The 16,733-nt window shown below is 52.5% G+C and overlaps 1 protein-coding gene across 4 annotated transcripts in view; it reads right to left on the bottom strand.

Moving 5' to 3' along the window:
* Positions 1-16,733, bottom strand: part of MYH14 (myosin heavy chain 14) — a 78,962-nt gene that overhangs the window by 13,626 nt on the left and 48,603 nt on the right. For all 4 annotated transcript variants that reach the window (XM_027515059.1, XM_027515058.1, XM_027515057.1 and 1 more), the window contains 11 exons: positions 15,643-15,774; positions 14,599-14,805; positions 13,048-13,185; positions 10,825-10,948; positions 10,054-10,225; positions 8,016-8,228; positions 7,303-7,447; positions 5,757-5,963; positions 3,822-3,926; positions 3,574-3,726; positions 2,171-2,419 (listed from right to left, as the gene is read on the bottom strand). In XM_027515059.1, coding sequence (XP_027370860.1) covers positions 2,171-2,419; positions 3,574-3,726; positions 3,822-3,926; positions 5,757-5,963; positions 7,303-7,447; positions 8,016-8,228; positions 10,054-10,225; positions 10,825-10,948; positions 13,048-13,185; positions 14,599-14,805; positions 15,643-15,774 — 1,845 coding nt within the window. The remainder of the gene's footprint in view (positions 1-2,170; positions 2,420-3,573; positions 3,727-3,821; positions 3,927-5,756; positions 5,964-7,302; positions 7,448-8,015; positions 8,229-10,053; positions 10,226-10,824; positions 10,949-13,047; positions 13,186-14,598; positions 14,806-15,642; positions 15,775-16,733) is intronic.

The raw sequence follows: 16,733 nt of genomic DNA on the forward strand, positions 1-16,733 counted from the left end.
GCTCAAACTCATATCCATTGAGTTGGTGATGGTATCCAACCATCTCATCCTCTATTGTCCCCTTCTTCTCCTGCCCTCAATCTTTCTCAGCATCTGGGTCTTTTCCGATGAGTCACCTCTTGTGTTGTTGGAAGAGGGTGTTTGCTGTGACCAGTTTGTTCTCTTGGCAAAACTCTGTTAGCCTCTGCCCTGCTTTATTTTGTACTCCGAGGCCAAACTTGCCTGTTACTCCAGGTATCTCTTAACTTCCTACTTTTGCATCCCAATCCCCTATGATGAAAAGGACATCTTTTTGTTGTTGTTGTTGTTAGTTCTAGGTGGCCTTATAGGTCTTCATGCTGCTGCTGCTGCTGCTAAGTCGCTTCAGTCATGTCCGACTCTGTGCGACCCCAGAGACGGCAGCCCACCAGGCTCCCCGTTCCTGGGATTCTCCAGGCGAGAACACTGGAGTGGCTTGCCATTTCCTTCTCCAATGCATGAAAGTGAAAAGTGAAAGTGAAGTCGTTCAGTCGTGTCCGACTTCTAGTGACCCCATGAACTTCAGCCTACCAGGCTCCTCCATCCATGGGCTTTTCCAGGCAAGAGTACTGGAGTGGGGTGCCACTGCCTTCTCCGATAGGTCTTCATAGAACTGGTCAATTTCAGCTTCTTCAGCATCCAGTGGTTAGGGCACAGACTTGGATTACTATGATGTTGAATGGTTTGCCTTGGAAATAAGCTGAGATCATTGGGTCGTTTTTAAGGTCACATCCAAGTACTGCATTTCAGACTCTTTTGTTGACTATGAGGGCTACTCCATTTCTTCTGAGGGATTCTTGCCCACAATAGTAGATATAATGGTCATCTGAATTAAATTCACCCATTCCTCTCCATTTTAGCTCACTGATTCCTATAATGTCATTGTTCACTCTTGCCATCTCCTGCTTAACCATGTCTATATATATATAAAACACAAATTAATTCTTTTAAAACTTTTTCAATGATCTATGGAATAGTATTAAGCAATCGAACATACATGTATTTGGAGTTTGAGAAGAGGAGGGGAGAAAGAGAGAATGGGGCAGAAAAATATTTGAAAAAATAATGGCTGAAGATTTCCACATGTGATTAAGAACACTAACCCAAAGCTGTTGGAAGCTTGGCAAACTGAAGTAGAATAAACACAAAACCCCACAGCTGGATATCATAGTCAAACTGCTAAAAAGCAAAGATAAAGAGGAAAAAGTCTGAACCAGCTAGAAAACCACATCACATTACCTACAGGGAAACCATGATTTAGATGATTGTTAACTTTAAATCTGAAACAGTGGAGGCCCCAGAACATGGAATGATCTCTTCCCAGTGTGGAAAGAATAAAACCTGGAATTCAACAGCCAGTGAAAATTCCTTTCAAAAATGAAGGCAAAAATAAGGACTCTCCCATTTTCCAGATGAAGAAAATGAGGCAGAGAGACTGTGCAATTTGCCCAAGCCACACAGCCAGAAAGGGCCCCAACTGGGCTGTGAACCTCAGGGTTGCCTGATCTTAATGCTCTGGGGTTCTGAGAATTTTATTCCATTCTTACATTGTCAGATGCTTAGTATTATCCCCACTTTCAATTTTTTCTTTTTTCTTCTTTTTTTTTGGCTGTACCGCATAGCCTGTGGGATCTTAGTTCCCCAACCAGGAATCAAACTGGAGCGATGTAGTTCACAGGGTCGAAAAGAGTCGGACTCGACTTAGTGACTGAACGACAGCAACAGTACTGAGAGCATGGAGTCCTCATCACTGGACTGCCAGGGAATCCCCTTATCCCCATTTTCTAGACGGGCAAACTGAGGCTGAAATGGGACAAGCAGTTTGCCTGAGGTCCACAGTGAGTCAGCAGGAGAAGCAAGACGTGTTATTTCATTTCGCCTTCCTAAGTACACCCTCTGGTGTATCTGCAGGACGCCTTTGGGAGTAACACTGGGTACCAGCAGTAATTATTTGGGGGCAGGAGACATAAGCCAGGATCGATGGGCGTTCTATCCTACAGGGGCTCAGAGGGAAGAGGCATCTTCCCCGAAGGTCCTCGCAGGTTCACAGCTGAGCTGTGACATCACCTGTTACTGATCGCTCACGGTGACCGTGACGGGCAGCGTGGGTGAGCATCCCAGTTCCCCAGGTGGCTAACCCAAGGTGCCTCACCTGGTCGAACTTGCGCTGCTTCTTCTCCAGCGCGCTCACGAGCTGCCGCTGCTGCTCCAGGTCCACTGTGGCATCGTCCAGCTCCTGCTGCAGCCGCCGGCGGCCCCGCTCCAGCCGCTCCACCACTTCCGCCTTTTCTGCCAGGCGCTGGTTCAGGGCCTCAGCCTCTCGGGCCGCCCGGCGCCTAGCCTCCTCCCCTGCCTCCAGGGCCCCTGCCTCCTCTTCCTGGCGCCGCCGCCACTCTGACAGCTGGGGTTGGGGGTGGAGGAAAGAGAGGGAGGGTGGCACCCATGTTGGCAACCCGAGTGTGAGTTAGTGGGGCCCCATTTCCCAGGTGAGGAGACTGAGGCCCAAGAGGGAAATGATTCACTCCGTTGGGCACTTCTGCCTGAAGAGTAGGGATAAGGTTGTGAGTTCTCAGAGCCCCAGCTCCTCCAGGATGTTAAAATGGTTCCCACAGAACCAGAAGATGAATCAGACCTGGGTTCTGCCCTGGGGAACCCCTAGTCTGATGGGGGAGACTGAGTGTCACAACCAGGGTGATAGAGGCTAAGGTAGAAATAGGGAAGCCACAGGAGTCCACCAGACAGGCTCAAAAATCTATTGAGAACATTCAAGAGACTTCCTGGAGGACGGAGCATTTGTGATGGATCTTGAAGTATGCATAGGAGTTTTCCAGTTAAAAAATGATATTCACAGGCATACATTCATCATTCATTCAACAGGCATTTCTCAAGGCATCCCATACATAAGGCACTATGTTGGCTTAGGCTGGGGACCCAGATCTAACTCTGATGGGGTCCCACCTTCAAGGAGCTTTCAGTCTGGTCGGGGGACTCATGGGCAATGACAGTTCTAGCCAGTCAGGGTGACTGGAGTGGGGACAAAGGAGAAAGAAGGGTTAAGGGAGCTCAGAGAGGGCTGGTGAGTAATTTCTTAGAACAGGAGAGGCGGATGCTAAGTCCTAATAAATGAAAAGCGTTTTCCTACATGAAGTGAGGAAAGAGAGATGAGAGGTGAATATAGCTAACGATGGAAGAAGGCCAGAGAATGCAGGGTCTCTGACAACCTGGTGAGAGGCATGGATTTTGTCCAGGGTGGGTAGCTGGGGAGCCCTGGGAGGTGTGTGAGCAAGGAAAAGGCAGCATCAGCTCCGGCTTTATAAAGACCATGTGAAGGATGAGCCAGAAGGGGATAGACTAGAGGCAGGGAGGTTTGAAGGGAGGCTGAGAGGATACAGGTGACAGAGGATGAAGTTTGTGCAGGGCTGGGGCTGTGGGGACAGAGGAGGGGAGTCTGGCTTGCAGTGGTCTGGCTTGTGACATGCTGGCCTGTGGGGTCACCCCGTGAGCCACGGAACCCAGCAGGAGCCGGGTGGGGGATCTCCCTGCAGGGCTGTTCACCTGGGCCTGGGCGGTCTGCAGCTCGCGGCCCGCTCGCTCCCTGGCGGCCGCTTCCTCGTCCAGCTGCTCCCGCAGCCCGGCTGCCTCCGCCTCCAGGGCTCGTGCCCGGGACCCCAGGGCCAGCTTCGCTCTGGTCTCCTCCTGCAGCAGCTCCTGCAGGTGGATGAGAGGACGATGTTCAGTGTGGGCAGGAGAGTTGGGGGTGGTCTGGGTTGGGGAGCGAGTGGTGAGATGGGAGCTGGGGTCACCTGGGCATCGTGGAGCTGGGCCTCCATGCTGGTCAGCTCCTTGCTCAGCCTGATGGCTTTGGACTCGGCCTCGCTCAGGGCTCCAGACACATTCTCGAGTTCAGCCTGTGGGCAAGGGGCATCTTATAATGGCAGCTTCCTGCCAGCCGACCCCTCTGTGTACCTGCCTCAGATCCCCACTACCCACTGCTGGTGGGGATGTAGAAGGGTGCAGCTGCCGCGATAATCAGTCTAGCAGCTCCTTAAAATGGTTAAATGCAGAGTTTCCATGTGAAAGTGAACGTGTTAGTCGTTCAGTCCTATCTCACCCTTTGTGACCCCATGCACCGTAGCCCACCAGGCTCCTCTGTCCATGGGATTCTCCAGGCAAGAACACTGGAATGGTTTGCCATTCCCTTCTCCAGGGGATCTTCCCGACCCAGGGATCAAACCCTGGTCTCCTGCATTGCAGGCAGACTCTTTACCATCTGAGCCACCAAGGATGTTAAACCAGAGTTTCCACAGGGCCCAGCAATTCCGCTCCTGGGTCTGTACCCAGGAGAAATGAAAACAAGTCCATGCAAAAACCTGTACAGGGGTGTTCACAGAAGCAGCATTCACAACTGCCAGAAGGTGGAAACAACCCAAACGTCCATCCACGGATGACTGGATAAACAAAATGTGGTCTCTCTAGACAATGGAATATTATTCAGCCATAAAAATAATGAAGTACAGATGGATGCTACAACATGGATGAGCCTTGACAACACTATGCTAAGTGAGTGAAGTCAGACACAAGACACATATTGTATGATTCCATTTCTATGAAGTGTCCAGAATAGGAAATCTAAAGAGACAGAAGGTAGATTAGTAATTGCTAGGGCAGGGGGTGAGATTGGAGGACCTTAACCCTAACTCTCGTACGGGATTTCTTTCTAGGGTGATGAAAATGTCCTAAAATTAGATTATGGTGATAAATGTACAACTCTATGAATATACTAAAACTCGTTGTTCAGTTGCTCAGTGGTGTCCAACTCTTTGCAACCCCACGGACTGTAGCACACCAAGCTTCCTTATCCTTCACTATCTCCTGGAGTTTGTTCAAACTCATGGCCATTAAATCAGTGATGCTATCTAACAGTATCATTCTCTGTCACCCACTTCTCCTCCTGCCCTCAATCTTTCCCAGCCTCAGGGTCTTTTCTAAGAGTCGGTTCTTCATATCAGGTGGCCAAAGTATTGAAGCTTCAGCTTCAGCATCAGTCCTTCCAATGAATATTCAGGGTTGATTTCCTTTAGGATGGACCGGTTTGATTTTAAATGGGTGAGTTATACAGTATGTGAGTTATATTTCAATAAAGCTGTTCTCCTGGCACCCAAATCACCACCACAATGATCCTGGATGCAGCTCCTGGCCTCGTGTTCTCAGCAATAAACAGGTATTGGTCATTTAGTTTAAAAACATAATAAAATAAAAAGCCCACATCTCTCCTAACAATTACAGTATGACATTTTCTACCTGCAGGTTTAAATGTTCATCCTGGGTTTTTCTAATCAGACCATGGATTATTTACGGCCAGAAGATAAGAGGGTGAAACGTGGGCACTGCGGCAGGGTTAAGAGCCGCAAGGTTAGTCATGCCTGGATTCACGCTTTGGCTCTGAGGGACCTTAGACAACCAGCTTCACCTCCCTGGGCCTCAGTTTCCCTGTGTGTAAAATGGGAACAATATTAGCAGTTCCTTCAGAGGAGGGTCAGGAGGCTTTAGTAAAAATACACAGGATGTTTGGTATAAAGCAACCACTCACCCGATACTAGCTGTTAATGTGTGATAATGCTGAAGAAGTTGGCAGGGACGGCAGGGTTGATGTGGACCAAACCGAAGCCCAGAGAGGGCAGGCATCTCACCCAAAGTCACACAGCAGACACCACTGCTGAGCTGGCCGCCCCACTCACCTGGGCTCGCTGCAGCTTCTCTGCAGCCTCTGCTCGGGCCCGCTCCCCGTCGCCCACGCGGCCCTGCACCTCCTGCAGCTGTGACTCCAGGCGACGCCTCCGCTGCTCACCCTCCTGCCGCGCGGTCTGCAGGTTGCTGAGCTCCGTCCGCAGCTCAGACACTTCAGCCTCCAGAGTCAAGCGGGTCTTCTCCCATGTGCCTTTGCTCTGAGGTGGGAGAGGGACGGCAGAGATTTATGACTCCCTTTCTCTACCAGGCCAGGCACATGCATGCCCCATGTCCCTTGCACTATTTCCTCTGGAACCCCTCACCATTCCTTAAAGACCCAGGCACACTCCTGCCCCGGGGCCTTTGCACTGACTGTTCCCTCTGCCCAGAACATGTTTCCCAGGATGCCAAGATGGGGTCACCCTTCGCTTCCTTAATTTTTTTTTATTATGACCTTATTTATTTATTTTTGGCCATGCTGGGTCTTTGTTTCTTCGAGGGGGCTTTCTCCAGCTGTGGTGAGCAGGGGCTGCTCTCTAGTTGCCATGTATGGGCTTCACATGGCCGTGGTTTCTCTTGTTGCGGAGCATGGGCTCTAGGGCAGGCGAGCTTCAGTAGTTTTGGCTCCTGGGCTCTAGAGCACAGGCTTAACAGTTGTGATGCAAGGGCTTAGTTATCCCAAGGCATGTGAGATCTTCCCTGCCCAGGGATCAAACCCATGTCACCTGCATTGGCAGGCAGATTCTTTACCACTGAGCCTCCTGGGAAGCCCTTTCCTTCAGCTTTTCACTCAGAGGTCACCTTTTCGTAGAATCTCTCCATGGCCTTCTATATTTCAAATCACAAAATGCCCCCCCTCGCCCCGCTATTGGCATTCTGACCCCGCTTTTTGTTCATCATTTTCCCATAGCACTTATAACCCTGATATATACTGTGAATCTGTTTAGATCGTTTACACTCTGCCTCTCCTGCTAAAACATCATCTCCACAATAGAAGTGTGTACTGATTGTCTGGTTCATATTTGGGGCCCTCAATATCACACCGGGAACATAGCACATATTCAACGAACGTTCGCTGAATGAAAGATGGATCGGTGGGCTTCCCTGGTGGCTCAGTGGTAAAGAATCCACCTGCCAATGCAGGAGACATGGGTTCGATCCCCGGTCCAGAAAGATCCCACATGCCTGCAGAGCAACTCAGCCCCGGGGCCACAACTATCGAGCCTGTGCTCTAGGGCCTGGGAGCCACAACCACTGAACCCCAAAAGCTCTAGAGCCTTGCTCTGCGGCAAGAGAAACCACTGCAATGAGAAGCCCGAGCACTGCAACTAGAGAGCAGCCCCCGTTCACCACAACTACAGAAAAGCCCGAGCAGCAGCGAGACCCAGCACAGCCAATAATAAGTAAATTATTTTTTTAAAAAAGATGGATCAGAGACATGAATACCTGAGAAGAGAAGCGGGCTGGCCTAGGACCAGCCAGACATACCTCCTCCACCCAGCATCCCACTTTGCCTCCCCATGGCTCCCCAGAAACCCCAGCCCCATCCCAACCCACCCTCCGGGCTTGCTCCAGCTGCTCCGCCAGCTCTCCCAGGGCCTGGCCGTGGCGCTGCCGCAGCTCCTGCACTGCCACCTCATGAATGCGCGTTTCCTCCTCCAGAGCCTTCTTCAACTCCGTCACCTCCTGTTCTCTCTTGGACCTTTTATTGGGGAAGGGGGACAGGGAATAGAATTTCAGAATAGAGGAAGACTGGGACTTTAGGGCAGCCCCCGACAGCCGGTTGTGCCTCTTCTTATTCTTTCCCTTCAAGGATGGGGACTTCATTCTATATTCCCCGAGGAGTATGGGTGGTGATGCTGCAGGAGGAGTGTGGCTTTAAGAGTGAGCTCCTATGCATCTGTCAAAACCCTATTCAAAATGCCCCCTTCTCAAGAAGTCTTTTTGGACTCCCTCCCATAGCGTGATACAGGGGTCTTCTCTGATCATCCACGATGGCCTGTCCTACTCCATTAAAGCTCACTTAGCTCTGGACCAGGTCTGTCTTTGCCTGAATCTGCTTACTCCCAGACTGGGAGTTCCAGAGGACAATGCCTGAGTCTGATCCATTTATGTCCCCAGCTTGGTCCAGAGCCAGTGCCCAGAAAACAACTGGTGAATGACTCAACATCTGTGCAGATGGAGAGTTTGGACCCATGTCCTTTTCCTCTCCTCCCAACCTGGTTCCACAGGTCCCCAACCGGTGCCAGCTGCCGGCCGCCCAGCCTCACCGGAGCTCCTGCTGTGCATTGGTGGAGTCCAACGTGTCCTCCAGCTCGCCCCGCAGTGCCTCCAGCTCCTCGCCCAGGTCCCGGCGCTGCTTCTCCGCCTTGGCCCTGGCCGCGCGCTCAGCCTCCAGGTCCTCCTGGGCTTCGGCCAGCCCAGCCTGCGCCTCCCTCAGGGATTTGAGTAGCTGGGCCCGGACTCCACCCTCTTCCTCTGCCCTGGGGGTAGACAAGGATCAAGGGGGTTAGTACAAGGACAGGCAGGGGGTGGGGATGATTTCTGGGGGCGTGGAGGGACTAGACATGGCCAGTTCCAGATTCGAATCCCAGCTCTGTCCTTGGACACGTGCCTCTAGGACTCAGAGCCTCAACTTCCCTAGCTGTAAAGTGGGGATGACACCACTGGTATCACGAGGATGCTTACTAAGTTCCCTCCACTTGAGAGCCCTCTGCCTTATCATCCCATGTGATGTTCATGCCCACGCAGGAAACTGGGGCGCAGGGTGGGAAAGTACTTGCCCTGGTCACGTGGTCAGTGGGTGGCTGACCCCTGAACTCCTCCTCATAACCCTTCTAGGATCAAGCTGTTGCAAAGAGGAGCCGGATGAAGGGGCAGTGTGGACTGCAGATTAAACAGCTCAGGGAAATATGCCGATCACAGTTTGTGTCCTCTGCTTGGCCACCTGCCCTGGCAAGTGACAGCCTCTCTGAACTGCAGGCTCCCAGTTTGTGAGAGAGCATGACCGCCCACGTCACAGGACTGCCAGGAGGGTGGTGATGGAAACAGTAATACATAAGTGCCAAAGGCTATGTGTTACACAACTCCACTTAGGAGAAGTAGCAAGAATCAGCAAATCTAGGCAGACAGGAAGCACACTGGTGGTTGCCGAGGGCTAAGGGGAGGGAGAGATGGGGAAGGATTGTTTAATAGGATTTTTTTTGAGGTGATGGTAGTGATTGCACAGCATTGTGAATGTACCAAATACCCCTCAGTGGTATGCTTTAAAATGGTTAATTTTGCTATGTGAATTTCACCTCAACGCAAAAGGGAAAAAAATAACAGTGATAATGGAAAGTAGGAACAGACACACCACAGCATCAATTGAGGCCCTAGGTTGTGCGAAGCATGTCCTCAGCGCCTTCTTATTTAACCCCCACACTAACCCTGGGCTTCCCTGGTGGCTCAGATGGTAAAGAATTTGCCTGCAACACAGGAGACTCAGTTTCAATCCTCGGGTTGGGAAGATTCCCCTGGAGAAGGAAATGTCAACCCACTCCAGTATTCTTACCTAGGAAATCCATTGGACAGAGGAGGCTGGTGGGCTACAGTCCATAGGGTCACAAAGAGTCCAACACGACTAAGCGACTATTACACTAACCCTGGGAGAGCTTCTATAATCACCCCCATTTTCCAGATAGAGAAACTAAGACTTGAGAGGTGATGTTATTCGGGTGAGGTCATGAGGCCAGAAAGGGGAGGAATTGGGATTTGAACTCAGAAGTCAGGCTGGAGGGTGCACAGTTCTTAACTCCCCTCCACCAACCCATGTCCCATCGATTCTGCAATCCACATTTCCCCAACATTGTAGCTGCTCTGAATTCCAGCTGCATCCATACACAAGGGCGCCTAAGGTCGCAAGGGTGAAAAGCATCTAAAACAGTGAGCGCCATATCTGGCATACAGTAAGCGCTCAATAATTGTGAATGGCTGGCATTATGATGATTATGATTCCTAAGACGGCCAGATCACTTATCCAATCACAGCAGATTCTGAGTGGTTCAGCTTTGAGAGGCTGGGGAGAGGAAGGGGGAGGGGGGATAGGAAGAAAAAAGCATTTTCTGGCCTCAGTGCAAGAAACTAAGTTACTAGACACGCAGGGCCCGCTTTCAGTTTTCCCTTAACCAGGAGGGCTTGGAACTCTGGCTGTGTCCATCTTACAGAAGGGTACACTGAATCTCTGTGGGTTAGCGGGTCTCAGCCGGGCGTCTCCATCGCCGCTAGGCGGCGCCCTCGTGCCGCGCGCCCCGCCGGCCCACCCCGCACCTGGCCAAGGCAGCCTGCAGCTCCTCCTCCTTGCGGCCCAGCTGGGCGCGCAGCTCTTCTGCCCGCTGCTGCTGTTCCGCCATCTGCTCCTGCAGCTCCGAGCCTTCCACGTCCAGCCGCCGCTTCAGCTTCTCCAGTTCCTGGCGGCTCTTCTCCTCCTTCCGGAGGCGGTCTGCAGGCAGGAGGAGTGTGGGCCACGCATGAGGGAGCCAGACCCACACCCCCAGGGAGACCCCCAGCCCCCTCGCCCCAGTCATCGCACGCACTTTCAGGGCGTCAGGCTGAGCTCAGCCTCTTTTTCCACCCCTCCCCATCTTTCCCAGCTTCCCCACCCCTGGGATAGCCCACTGGTCCTGATCCGCAGCAGACCCCAGAGGCCGTCCTCTCCCCCACCGCTCCCACGCCCCCGCCAGCCCCTGCCGGCCAGCCGGCTCGCTCTGCCCTGTCTTCTTCTCCCTGCACCCCCGGCCTCCTCCTGTGCTCCCTCTCTTCTGTTTCTGCTTCTGAGTCCTCAGCAAGGGACAGAGCGAGAAAAAAAAAAGTGTCTGAAACAGTTAGTGGAGCCATCAGCTAGAGTCACCCAAGATACCAAGGAGATAGGAAGAGAACTGGATTGGGAAGGAGGACACACAACCTGTCCCCAGCCTTCTTTCCTGCCCCCATTTAGCAGATGTGACCACTGAGGCCCCACAGCACATGAGGGCTGTCCCCCCACCCCACCCTCGCCCCTGCTGGAGTGTGCATAGGCCCCCCTGGGGGGCGGGAGCTCACCCTCCATGTCCGCAATGGTGGCCTCATATTTGAGTCGAAGCTTATTGAGGCTCTTGACTTTCTCCTCCTCCTCGGCTGCCTGGGATGAGAACTCGGACAGCCGCTCCTCCAGCAGCTTCCGCTCCTGAGCACAGTGGGAAGTGGGGGTGGGAGTCAGGGGCTCTGCTCATCTTGGCTGTCATTCCCATCTGTGTTTCTGCTCACCTCCTTCCTCCCCTGACCCTTCCTGCTCCCACCCCTTCCCTCCTTTCCCATTCCCTAGTGTCCCTAGTGTCTATGAACCCATCACACCCCCATCAGACTTAACCGCATAGACTCCCACTATTGGAAGGATACCCCCATTCATTAACCCAACGGCCCTCGGATGGATGCTCATGTTGATTCGAATCACCTGCTATTATAAACAACACTGCACTGAACATCCTTGCACTTCAGCTGCATGCACGGGTGAGCACTGGAGCCTCATCACTACTCCAGGTCTGATTCACGGACCAGCGTCATCAGCACCAAATGGGAGCTTGTTAGGAATGGAATCTCAGGGTCCCCCCCTCCAGACCTGCTGAGTCAGAATCTGCACTCTGACAAGTTCTCCCTGTGAGTCTTGGGCACATGGGAGTTTGAGAAGCACTGGCCTGGACCAGCACTTTTTTCTTTTCTGTCTTTTTATTTTTTTTTTACTTATTTTCATTATTTATGTATTTTTTGAGCAGCGTTTTTCATACTGTGAGTGGTTTTGGAAGTCTAGGCAGTGGGTTGGCACTACCTTAAAAAGGAAGACATAGAACAGAGTAGGAGAGAAGAGCCACTGCATCCAAGGAATGTTCCAGAAGACTCCTGTGCATCGTTGAGCTCTCAACTCAGGCAACACTGCCTCCGGGAAGCCTGTCCTGACCACACCTAGTGCAGGTCAGGCCATCCCCTTCCACAGTTTTCTGTTCTTTTCTGACAGTTTATAATTCGTTCGCAGTGTATGATTATGTTGATTTCCTGGGGTGACTCAGCTAGCTTCCCCCTTGCCCATGCCTTTGTGAGGACAGAAATGTTTTTCTAGTTAGTTAAATGCCATACCCCCTGTGCCTAGCCCAGGGGTTTAACCCTGAGCAGGTTAAAGATGGTGGCAGACTCTTCACCACATGCCCAGCCATGGACAGAGTCCAATTCTCCACCCCTTGAATCTAGACTGAGTCTGCTTTAAGCTCTGCTGCTGCTGCTGCTGCTAAGTCGCTTCAGTTGTGTCCGACTCTGTGCGACCCCATAGATGGCAGCCCACCAGGCTCCCCTGTCCCTGGGATTCTCCAGGCAAGAACACTGGAGTGAGTTGCCATTTCCTTCTCCAATGCACGAAAGTAAAAAGTGAAAGTGAAGTCACTCAGTCGTGTCCGACTCTTCGTGACCCCATGGACTGCAGCCTACCAGGCTCCTCCATCCATGGGATTTCCAGGCAAGAGTACTGGAGTGGGGTGCCATTGCCTTCTCCGGCTTTAATCTCAGTGGTCGGCAAATCACAGCCTGCAGGCCAAACCTGGCCCACTGCTTGCATTTATAAATAAAGTTTTATTGAGACATAGCCACGCCCATTTGATCACAGGCCATCTGTGGCTGCTTTCACATTACCACAGCAGATTTGAGTGGTTGGCACAGAAACAGAGCAGCCTGCTGAGCCCTGAATGTTTACTATTCGGCCTTTTAGAGAAAACCTTTGCCAACGCCTGATGCATAGAATTCAGAGAAAGTGATGTCAGTTCCAGGCTTAAGCCTTTAAGAGGCCTGGTTGCTTCTGCTTCATTTTCTGGGAGTCCTGAGCTGCCAGATGAGAAACCCAGGCTCTCCTGTAAGCAGAGAGGCCGCATGAAGGAGCACCCAGATACCACCTTCCAGCCCCTGCCATCATGTCATGGCAACTCTTTAAGGGGACCATAGCCCAGTGGACCCACAGAGCAATGGGATGTAATGAAATGGGGGTTGCTTTTAGCAATGAGGCTTTGGGGTGTCTGATGACACAGAAATAAAGAATGACTCATAATAGCTGCTCAGTAAACACTGGCTGGAGTGAAGCTGTGACAGAGAGGCTAGGAGATGGGAAAAGTTCAAGGGAGACACAGCCAAGATGGAGAATCCAAAGACTCCTAGAGGTGGGCATGCTGGGGGTGGGCGATGCAGAGAGGGACCCAGCCCACCAGTGGGCCCACACCCTCCACGCTTGGGGGCTCACCGGCCACTGACCTTGCTCAGCTTGGCGTTCTGATCTTCCAAGAGTAACAGATCTTCCCCCAGTTTTTTCAGCTTTGCCTCCGTCGTCACCTTCTCCAGCTGCAGCTTCTGCCGGGCCCCTTCCTCAGCCTCGAGGTGAGTCTCCAGCTCCTGGAGTGTGGAGGAGGTGGGGTGAGGACCCAGGGGTGGGGACTGGGGTGTGATGGGACGGACAGGGGTGGTGGGGATGGCTCACAGACCCCCGGGGCTTGTGGCTCAAACAGGTCCACACTCTGGGCAGGGCTGGGAAGGACCCAACTATTACTTTCATTCATTGGCTCAATAAACATTGACTGAGTGCCTGGCAGGGGGGCCAGGCACTGTTGGAGACATTGAACCTGGTGCCCAGCATACAATATCTATACACTGTCTACACTGTCTGTATAGATATCTATACACAATATCTCTATAGGATACAGATATTATATCCTGGGGACAAGACAGGGTATCTGCTTATCCTTGTCTAGTGCACTTCAATTACCTGGTAGTCCTTGGAATTATTTAAACAAAGTAATTGGGACTTCCCTGGTGGTCCAATGGTTAGGACTCCTCACTTCCAGTGCTGAAGGCATGAGTTCAGAGGCATGGGGGTGGGGTCCCTGGCCAGAGAACTAAGATCATGCATGCCATGTGGTGCAGCCAAAAAATAAATTAATTAATTAAATAAACAAACCAATCACATCTTCCTGCAGGGAAGTGGGGTCACCTCGTTCTCTTGTTACTACTAAGCCTGCCTCCCATAGCAGCAGCTGGTTCACTGCATTCCTGAGTGCAACCCCACTGTGACTCTCTATGTCACGGTGTCTGCCTTCCTCAGGCTGTGAGTATTTGTGACCAGTAACTTGCTTTCTAGCACATCTGCCCAGGATCAGGTGTGGTGTGTTAGGCCATCTCCATAACCGCAGGGCAGGGCTCTCCCTCTCCAATGGGGTCAAGAGGCAATGATTAAAATGCTACTGAGTTCTCAAAATGTGACCAGTCTGACTGAGGAGCTGAATTTTCAATTTATCTCAACTTCTCTTAAACTGAAAACCAGTCACTCAATTAATTATTGGGAAACTTTGAAGTATGTTTGGACCAAGTTGGGGATATGAATCTACGTGTTTCCACTGAAGAAGTTATGGAGCACAAATGCCGATGAAGTCCTGCCAGTGAGAATTTAGCATCTGAATTGAGATGTGCCTCAAGTGTAGAACACATCTGTGGATTTTGAAGGGGAACCAAGGGAGGGCAGCCAGCCTCAGAATGCAGCAGCACAGAGGCAAATGGAGCCAGAAGATGGAGAGAGGCAGAGTACTGAGGCGACTGCTTGAGCACCTGGATCCAGCCATGCCTGAAGCTTACAGAGTCTAGAGTCTCCCATTATTTGAAAAGAACAAACAAAAGTAGTCTCTTTGCTTAAGCCACTTTGAACTGAGACTTGTTTTTAAGAGGCAGGGCTTGCTGAAGCAGAGGTGGGCGGGGTCAACAGAAGGGGTGGGGGGAGGTGGCCTCGCGGCGCAGGCAGGGGGTGGGTGGGCAGACCTGTATGTGTTGCTGCAGCCTCTTCTTCTCGGTTTGCAGCTGGCGACTGCACTCCTCCTCCTCGCCCACGCGGGCCTCCAGCTCGGACACCACCAGCTCAAGCTCCTGCTTCCGGGCTGCCAGCCGGCCCCGGGTCTCCTCAGCCTCAGCACACAGCTCTGCCTCTGCGCGCAGCTGCTCTGCCAGGCGGGCACGCTCCTCTTCCAGCTGGGGAGGGGGTGGAGGGGAGGTCAGCGGCTGCTAGGCAGTGCTCCCAGGATGGCCCTCCGCAGAGCATCAGGGTCTCCTGCCCCCTGATCTAGTCTGGCCTGGGGGCCTGGGGGGCAGGAGGGAGGGATGGAAGACAGTCCCCCAACCTGCCCGTCATCTCAGGATGAGCCCCAGTCACCGAGTCAGCCAGCTGGGTTCCGCCCTCTCCCTCACTTCCCTATAGTCCGTCAGTCCCCCTCCATCCCCTGCCGCCCCACTCTGCTCCCATAACCCTAACAGGCTCAGGTTTCATCCTCTCCCAGTGGACTCTTCTCGGCCTCCCAGCCTCCAGCTTCTCCATCTCCAGTCCATCCTCCAGAGAAATGGCCTCTGGAGGACTTTCTGTCAGCTCACATTGCATTTACTACTCCCACGCCTAGAAATTCAACCAAAGGAAATAACTCCGAAAAAGCAAACAGAAAAAATGAACGAGAAGGGCTCTGTCTCGGCGTTATTTTAAGATACCAGAAATGCTGGCAACAGTGGAAGGTCCACCGCCTGCGGAGGGTGGCCCCGCCACGAAACTGGGCTTCTGCCCTGCCCCCGTGCTGGACCAGCTACCGAGCATCTTGTCTCAGCAGCACCAGCCCCACTCCCACCAGATACCTTGGCCACATCCCCAGGACCCTGCTCCCTGCATCTCACTGCTCACCACACCACAGTTTCCGCCCCCATTCCGCCCGAGTGAAACTCGGCCGGCAATCTATTCCTGCAGCGGGCTCTGTCGGAAGCCCCGCCCACCACCACCGGTCCCACCCACTGGCCCCGCCCCCGCGCGATGGCCCCGCCCCTTACCTGCGCCACCCGACCCTGGAGCTCGCCCACCTCGCGGGCACTCTGCTGCTGCAGCTCCTGCACTTTCTGTAGTTCCTGAGCCCGCGCCTGCAGCACCTCATCCTGCCGCGTTACCTGCAGCAGCGGCTTCACCTGTGGGGACAGGAGGGGGTGTGGATGGCTGGCTCCCACCGTGGGAGGCCACTGGGCTCGGAAGCTAACAGCTCACGCTCTGAGGAGAGTCCCATTCCTGGGTTCCCATGCCAGCTCCTCCACTACTGCCTGTGTCACCTCATCTAGAAAAGTGGGATGAGAGGGGCTTCCCGAGCGGTCCAGTGGTTAAGACTCAGCCTTCCAATGCAGAGGGCACAGGTTCGATGCCCTGGTCAGGGAACTAAGATTCCACATGCCTGCTGGTTTGGCCACAGATTTAAAAAAAGAAGAAGAAAAAGACTGTGCTTTCAATGAAGGGGGCGTAGGTTGGATCCCTGGTCCGGGAACTAAGATCCTACATGTCCCTCGCTGGGGCCAAAAAACAAACAGAATTGGGAATAATAGCAGCCCCTATTTCACAGGGTTTTCGGAATGCATGAATGACTTCATATTTACCAAGAGTCTAGAACAGTCCAGGGTACATGACAAGCAGCACTAAAAGTGTCCCATTTTGCTACGGGATCGCTTTGCCTACAGCAGCCACTGGCCACTCACAGTGTGCCTCAAAGTTCTTCATCCAAGTCCATGATGAAAGACGCACTTTACACTGAGTGATTCTGGCTGGAGAAACAGGCCAGCCCCACCCACACCTGAAGAACCCAAATGGAAGTCTGGACTATGCCCCGTGCGCCTTTTACCTTTCTTGACTTTAATGTCCATCCTTTCACTGTAATAAACTGTAACCACGAGTGGAACAGCTTTTCTAAGTTCTGTGAGTCCTTCCAGTGAATCCCTGAATTCTAGGGGATCTTAGGGACACCCAACTCAACCCTAGACCCAGCTGCACATAAAGCTATCCCGAATCTACTATCCATGCTGGTTTGAGTCGGATTTTCTGTCACTTGTTAACTGAAGAATCCCAAGGAACAAGTGTTGGGCTGATTGGTCCCATTTTACAG

The sequence above is a fragment of the Bos indicus x Bos taurus genome, chromosome 18 (genome assembly GCF_003369695.1).
Source record: "Bos indicus x Bos taurus breed Angus x Brahman F1 hybrid chromosome 18, Bos_hybrid_MaternalHap_v2.0, whole genome shotgun sequence".
Taxonomy (NCBI): domain Eukaryota; kingdom Metazoa; phylum Chordata; class Mammalia; order Artiodactyla; family Bovidae; genus Bos; species Bos indicus x Bos taurus.